Source organism: Xenopus laevis, chromosome 6S (assembly GCF_017654675.1).
Source record: "Xenopus laevis strain J_2021 chromosome 6S, Xenopus_laevis_v10.1, whole genome shotgun sequence".
In the NCBI taxonomy this organism is placed as follows: Eukaryota; Metazoa; Chordata; class Amphibia; order Anura; family Pipidae; genus Xenopus; species Xenopus laevis.
This window is the reverse complement of record NC_054382.1, coordinates 112,425,404-112,433,214: the sequence shown is the minus strand read 5'-3', so window position 1 is coordinate 112,433,214 and position 7,811 is coordinate 112,425,404. Positions and strand designations below refer to the sequence as shown.

Below are 7,811 nucleotides of genomic sequence, written 5' to 3'. Positions count from 1 at the left end.
TGTGCATTACAAAACTAGTCACCACTGCTTTGATTGGGGCTTCCTATAATGATAAGGCCCTTGTACATTCCAATACATCCAATTTCATTCCAGTGCATGATATGGAGAATATTATATACACTGGATATACAGTTTTTCTTGGCACGTTATATATGTCAGATGATGGTGGAATTGCATTGCATTTAGTACGTTGTCTGTGTTGCATCAGTTGGTGACATCTCCGCCTTCCTAAACCCTGGGAAACTCTGCGGCTTGGGAATCCCAATGAACTGGGCAGCCGTTGGCATGCGAGAACGGTAGTGAAGTAACAGAACCAGTGTTTGTTTTTGTTCTGTGATCTCCATGTGATGTCAGCAAAAACATAATATTATCTTAAGGCAACTCTTGTGTGTTTTTCTTTTCAGTGGATGGAGCTGAGGTTTAACACACTGGCAAAGTGCCCCCACTGCAAAAAAATGTAAGTCATTTCTCATATTTGGCTCCTTGTGTTTTGGGACACAATGAATTGCAGGACGGTGGATCGGTCACTGGGTGATACAAACCTTTCACCTCTTGGGTTGTCAGGGTAGGGATGTCTCACATGCAAGTTGCTTCCATGTGACAGAGCATTTTATAAGATTAATTATTAAAGTCATAGAATTTGCCTGTACTAACATTATCTACATCATCAGTTATACCAAATGCATTTCATTCCTGACCGTGGGTAAGACTATTTATTTAAGTGATGACATGTACTCATGCCAAGTAGCACATTTCAAAAATTAGGGGCTTAACAGAAAAATCTCTTCTGAGTCTTCAGACCTTTGGGAGCATGATGGTTTCTTGCAAATGAACTGACATTGCACATCAGTTGGAACAGCACTGGTCTCTTTATACAGTAGTTCTTCCAATACACTGGGTAGGAATTGGGTTGTTATCATTGTTCTCTGGGGAAGGCTAGAGAAGACTGAGATAACCTGCAGTTATGCAAGTGTTGGGCAGTAATAACAATCACTTCATCTGCTTTGCTGGCTGGGATTAAGCAAGCCAAATACTGTAAACGCAAACATACCATCAGTATCCGGCCAGCTTGCGGGGCCACATTTATAAAATGCTCGGTCACATTGCAGTAACTTGGATTCTGCTCCCAAATGCATTTTTATTCACCACACTCACCAGGTTAAGCTCAGCTGCTTCTCTATAGAAAGGTTTTGAGTCAATAAAAAAAAAAACCTTACACATATCTTAGGAACTGGCAAGTCCCCAGAATTGAAAGGAAAAATGGATCAGCTCCAGGAAAAGCTTTCAGGTATGTCCTTGCCATGGGAACTCTTGCTGATGTTGCTGATGAAATAGTACTTCAATCACTAGTTCAGCTAACTTTATATGATGTAGACAGTAATATTCTGAGACAGTTTATTTCGTTCTTGTTTGGTATTATAAAGTTTTTTTTTAATGTTGCCCATTAAATTCTGTATATATCCAGCCTGAAATTCAAAACAATATCTGACTGCTAAAAAGTCCAGTTAAACAATGTTTTACCGAGTGTTGCCACCTGTCTGGATTTTACCCGGACAGCCCAGTATTTGGAAGGGCCATCCGGGTGAATCCTTCCTGTCCTGATTTCCAAATTAGGAAATCCAGACATGATATTGAAAATAATGACATGGCAATCAACCAATTGTTCGTCGCCACTTCATCAGTTCCACCCCCAACGTCACCTGCCCTGCCCGTTTTCCGGACCCAGAAAAGGTGGCAACCCTAGTTTTACCTGGTTTTGTTAGTGTTATGACACCTCCTCTTTGTTGGGATATGATTAACATTTTGTACAGAATATTTTGGCGTCTAGATTACTAGACCTGTTCAAACTTTTGACTCTCTTACAAAGGGAGGTTTCCCTTCTATTTGTTTGGATTTGTTCTTATTTAGTTTATTTTTTTCTATACTCCACGGTGTATATAAACTTAATATGTATTATACAGGCAATGCTTGGGACCTGGGGTCTTCTGGATAACGGATCTTTCCATAATTTGGGTCATCATACTGTACTAGAAAATCATGTAAACATTAAATAAACTCAATAGGCTGGTTTTGCTTCCAATAAGGATTAATTATATCTTAGTTGGGATCAAGTACAAGCTACTGTTTTATTATTACAGAGAAAAAGGAAATCACTTTTAAAAAATTTTGATTATGTAGATAAAACAGAGTCTTTGGGAGATGGCCTTTACGTAATTCAGACAAGGGAAAGTTGTGCTCACCACTATTTTTTAAAACCATTAGGCGGGGATATATATATATATATATATATATATATATATATAAAATCTCTTTATATATATATATATATATATATATATATATATATATATATATATATATATATATATATATATATATATATATATATATATATATATATATATATATATATATATATATATATATATATCTCTATCTATCTAGACTTATGTATATATATATATATATATATATCTTGAGTTGTCAGGCCACACCCACCAGGCCTAGCTCATGGTGAGTGTAGAATAAATGAAATCACAAAAAAAAAAAAGTTTATAGCTGGAAACCTACTATGTGTAATTTAACTTGGTGACACTGCTAAAACTCTGCTTGGTGCAAGGGAAAGTGGGCTTCGGTTTGTTTGCAGTGAGGGAAGCTCAGTCACACAAAAGACATGCGAGGCTTTGTCTTTTGTCTGGAAATTACACTGGATATTGGTTCATCCTTAGTAGCCAAAGCAGTTCTGTATATGATATATTAACCAAATAAATAAATTAAATAAATTGCTAAACAGCTCTTTCCAAGAGGCTTCCTTTTCTAAGCATGCATTATTATTAACAACATTGGCATAACTGGATATTACTATACTCCTGCGCAGCACGATAACTAGCTCAATTGTCTCTTTTATTGCTAATGCTATTAGGAAGCCATTATATCGTGTGTGGCTGAACTGCAGTGACTTATTGCATATAATTGTTTGCAGCAAGGCTGTGCTATGAATAATTTATTTTCAGTGTTTATTGATTGCTACGGAGGTGATTACTAAAGAGTTGTATCGTATTACTAGTGTGGACAATCCTACTAGAAACTAGGCATAGGCCACTGATGCTATTGCTAATCACTACATGCCACCTAAGCCAACAGTATCAACAAGGTCTAAGAAAGTTTGACAATTTAGGACTCTGATCGGGCAGTGTGATGTATAAATAACATGCTTTTTGCTTTAGATTCCAGTAGGGCCTCCACCACAGAGGGCTCAGGCAGGACACCCTGTCAGCCCAGCTCTCAGATGGGGGGTCGGGAGTTTCTTACAAATGGTTTGGCTTGGACAGGCCAACTTTAAGGGTCATGGTCAAGTGGAGCCCCAATACTTCTAAAGGTTGTCCTTCAGAATTAAGATTTTGGCCCCAATTCAGGTCAATTGCGTTAAAGGAAAACTATATAGATCAGTGTCGGACTGGCCCACCAGGATACCAGGAAAACTCCCGGTGGGCCCAGGTGTCAGTGGGTCCTCATTCTGCTAAACTTTTGTTCTATTTCATGTTCATTCCTTATTTCTATGAGAACAAAGAGGCTAAATAGATGGAATAATAGATTATGGTATGTAAAGAAAAGACACTATGAGAATAGAGGTTGAGTGAGGAGATGAAGAAAAATAGTACTGAGACTGGGCCCCTGGTCTAAGGTTTTTGGGTGGGCACCTGGTGTCCCAGTCCGACACTGATAAAGATATAGATAGGTTACATCATATTAAGTGGCATTTTAAAGAATCTTACCAAACTGGTATATATATTTGAATAAATATTGCCCTTTTACATCTTTTCCCTTGACCCACCATTTTGTGAAGGTCTGTGTGCTGCCTCAGAGATCACCTGACCAGAAATACTGCAACTCTATGGGGCCCATTTACTTAGCTCGAGCGAAGGAATAGAAGAAATATAGTTTGAATTTCGTATGGTCAAATATGGCTACTTCAACCATCAAATGGGCTACTTCGACCTTCTACTACGACCTTCGACTTGGAATCGAACGATTCGAACTAAAAATCGTTCGACTATTCGACCATTCGATAGTCGAAGTACTGTCTCTTTAAAAAATTCTTCGACCCCCTAGTTCGCCACCTAAAACCTACAGAGGCCAATGTTAGCCTATGGGGAAGGTCCCCATAGGCTTCCTAACAATTTTCTGATCGAAGGAATATCCTTCGATCGATAGATTACAATCCCTCGATCGTTCGATCGTAGGAATAGCGGTAAATCCTTCAACTTCAATATTTGAAGTCGAAGGATTTTACTTCGACGGTCGAATATCGAGGGTTAATTAACCCTCGATATTCGACCCTAGGGTAAATGTGCCCCTAACTGTAACAGGAAGAAGTGTGGGAAGCAAGAGACAAGCAAGAAACTTTGTCCGTTAATTGGCTCATGTGACCTAACATGTATGGTTTGTTTGTGTGCACAGTGAATCATAGGAACCCAGGGGGTGGCCCTTATTGTTTAAAATGGCAGTTTTATGATTACCCAATGGCACATACTACTAGAAAAGTATATTATTGTGAAAATGGTTTATTTACATGAAGCAGGGTTTTACAAATGAGCTTTTTTTTGCAATATATTTTTATAGAGACCTACATTGTTCAGGGGTATAGTTTTCCTTTAAGGCCACACTTGAACAGGCCAAATCACTTTCTGGCTGCCTTTCACTCTCTTGGGTGGATGATTTGGGATTACCAAGTACGAAGTAAAAAATTGTTGAATTTGAGTTCTTAAAGGGTCAGTGTATGATACATCTCAAAAATCTAATTCGAATTAAAAAAAAAAACAAATTGAATTTGAACATAAAAAAAATTGAAAATTTGAAATTCAAATTCTAGTTCTCACTTCGACCCTTGATAAATCAAATGTTTCCATTTGAAAAATGAGCACCATTTGTAGGGTGGCATATTAGAATATCTATACAGCTGGGCTCAGGAGCTGACATTCACTTGGCAGAATTTGTAAGATGTGGACAGTGTTGAACTGGGATGCCAGGGGCCCACCAGAAAACCTCAGACCATGGGCCCACTTTCCAAACTATTATAACTATTATTCCTCCTCTCCTCACTCAACCTCTTTATTCTCCTAGTCTTTTATATCTACTTACTCTATTTTTTCATTATGAAGCCTCATTTTCCCCATAAAGATATAGGGAATGACCATGAAATAGGCCAAGAAGCAAGAGGGCCCACGGGAGTTTTCCTCGTATCCCAGTGGGCCAGTCTGACACTGGATGTGGACCATTTTTGGTAAAATATGAGTAATCTTGCAAAACACCATTCTTTTATTTTGGAACATTACTCAGGTGAAACTATTTGACATCACGGCATTGTGTGTTATTTAGTAATCATAATGATAACAGAAAACACACACATCACCCTGATAAAAAGTTAACATATCCTTTGGACTGATAATATACACTCAGTATGGCACAAAAGTTGAGATGGTAAAAAACACTTAGATGTTTATTTGTACTTGCTTCTTTTTCAGATCATCTGTTGGTAGCGCACTCCCGCGTAGACGCTGTTGTACATATATCACAATGGGAATGATCTGCATCTTTATTGGCGTTGGTTTAACGGTGAGTAGCGGTGTATCAGTTTGGCTGCAAAAGGCAACATCATGTGGCAGTTTAAAAGAGTGAAAATCTTAATTTCTGAAATCATATTTTTTTTACCCATGATGCAGTCTTTTCCAAGAATGCCAGTATCCTTGTGAGCACCTGCCAGGTTAATGGGCACTGTGTAAAACAATCTAATACAGATGCAACGTAGCCCATGTTCGTTACATTGGAAAAAGTTGCATTGCACCCTATTTCCCCTGTATTATTTGGATGCTAAAGGAGTCAAATTAGCACCCAATTTTACGTCCAAGTCAGTTTTGCTCACTGCAAGTAGCCAGAAGGTAACAGGAGCATGCATTGGGAAAGTACCCTTTATAAATTGTGTTAGTATGTTTAATTTTGCACTTGCTTTCTCCCTAAAGTACAGCAAGATGTAGGTGCCACCGTCCTTGCACCTTACACCAGTGGTTGCCAGACTTTTTTTAAGCTTACTCTTTGGACAGGGACCCCCATAGCTAATACTGAGATTACATAAATGTATAAGTCTGAGCCATATTTACATGTACAGGTATGGGACTTCCTATCCAGAATACTCGACCTGGGGTTTTCTGGATAAGGGGTCTGTAATTCAGATCACCATACCTTAAGTCTCTTAAAATCATTTAAACGTTAACTAAACCCAAATAGGATTGTTTTGCTTCCATTAAGAATTAATTAGATGGCATTCCAGTAATTGGAAGCTTTCTGGATAACAGGGTTCAGTGTATGTAGAACAGTGAATAAGATTAAAGGAGAAGGAAAGCTACCAAAGCAGCTGATAGATTAGCCGCAATAGTGCAAGTTATAAGACTATATTTATTCTGCAGAATTCTTTACCATACCTGAGTAAACAGCTCTAGAAGCTCTCCCTGTTTGTTTAAGATAGCAGCTACCATATTAGCTAGATGTGACATCACTTCCTGCCTGAGTCTCTCCCTGCTCACTCATAGCTCTGAGCTCAGATAACAGCAGGGAGGGGAGGAGGGAGGGAGAAAGGAGCAAACTGAGCATGCTCAAGCCCTAGCCCTGGAGGTTTAAGCAGAAAACAGGAAGTCTGATACAAAAGTCCATGTGTACACAATAGAAGGAAAGAAGTGAGAGGACTCAGAGCAGCAGTATTGTGTATTTATATAGACCTTTCTGATAAAGCTTACTAAGTTTTAACCTTTCCTTCTCCTTTAATACCGATCCTACATGAGAGACTGAAGCCAGTATGTAACAACACTGTGTTATGTTTCCTCTCAGGTCGGCACGCAAGATTTTGCTCGGCGCTTCCATGCCACATACGTCTCCTGGGCTGTTGCTTATCTTGTAGGCTTAGTATGTTTTGTTCGTGCTTGCTATTGGGGAGCCATAAAATTCAGTTATCCAGAACATAGCTTTGCTTAGAAGAATGCAAAAGCTATTCTGGATCTCATTTTTAAAACTTGGCTGCAGAGATACAAGACCCTGCCCTGCCGTTCTCCCCAGCCTTGAAATGTCTCAACATCTTTATCTAGACATTCTTAACCCATTTCTAGTAGGCTGAGGAACGAAGAAACTGTTTGAGAAAATATCCATTGCACTATATTGTATGCAAATAGTTTTGTTTTGCTGCTAGACTTCCAGGCTCTGAATACCTAAGCCGTGTTTATATGTACAGATGTGTGTGCATCGTTACATAATGCCATTGTGTTACGTTCAATTTCCGTTTTTGTTACAATTTAATTTTTCCTTTTTGTATCATTCCGTGGGACTCGTAACTGTTTAAAACAAGTTGGTTTCACTACAAGGGTTTGTACAGTGGCTTTATATTTACATTTTACTGTGTATAGCAGCAACCTGATTTTAAAGTTTCATTGTTACTACCTTTTAGGGCAGAGACACGCTGCGAATCTGGGAGATTAGTCGCCCAACGACAAATCTCCTCTTCTTTGGGGTGACCCCTGAACCACCTTCCCCTTTGGCTACAATGAAAATCGTTGGCAGGATGACACTCTGAGCGCTTCCTTTTCCGAAGTTGCCTCTCGGGGAAACTTTGGGCGACTTCGGAAAAAGAAGTGCTCCGAGTGCCATACCGTCGGCGATTTACATTCTAGCAGGCGGGAATGCAGGGGAGGCAGTTCGGGGAGATTAGTCGCCCCGAAGAAAAGGAGATTTGTCGCCAGGCAATTAATCTCCCCAAATCGCAGCAT

At 39.1% G+C, this 7,811-nt stretch overlaps 1 protein-coding gene across 2 annotated transcripts in view; it reads left to right on the top strand.

Moving 5' to 3' along the window:
* pip4p2.S (phosphatidylinositol-4,5-bisphosphate 4-phosphatase 2 S homeolog) overlaps nt 1–7,408 on the top strand; it is a 35,025-nt gene extending 27,617 nt beyond the window's left edge. The window contains exons 5-8 of one of the 2 annotated variants that reach the window (XM_018223856.1): nt 405–457; nt 1,229–1,288; nt 5,526–5,616; nt 6,883–7,408. In XM_018223856.1, the coding sequence (XP_018079345.1) occupies nt 405–457; nt 1,229–1,288; nt 5,526–5,616; nt 6,883–7,026 (348 nt within the window). In that variant the 3' untranslated portion in view covers nt 7,027–7,408. The remainder of the gene's footprint in view (nt 1–404; nt 458–1,228; nt 1,289–5,525; nt 5,617–6,882) is intronic. The other variant, XM_018223857.2, reaches the window with a different exon arrangement.
* The last annotated feature ends 403 nt before the right edge of the window (nt 7,409–7,811 follow it).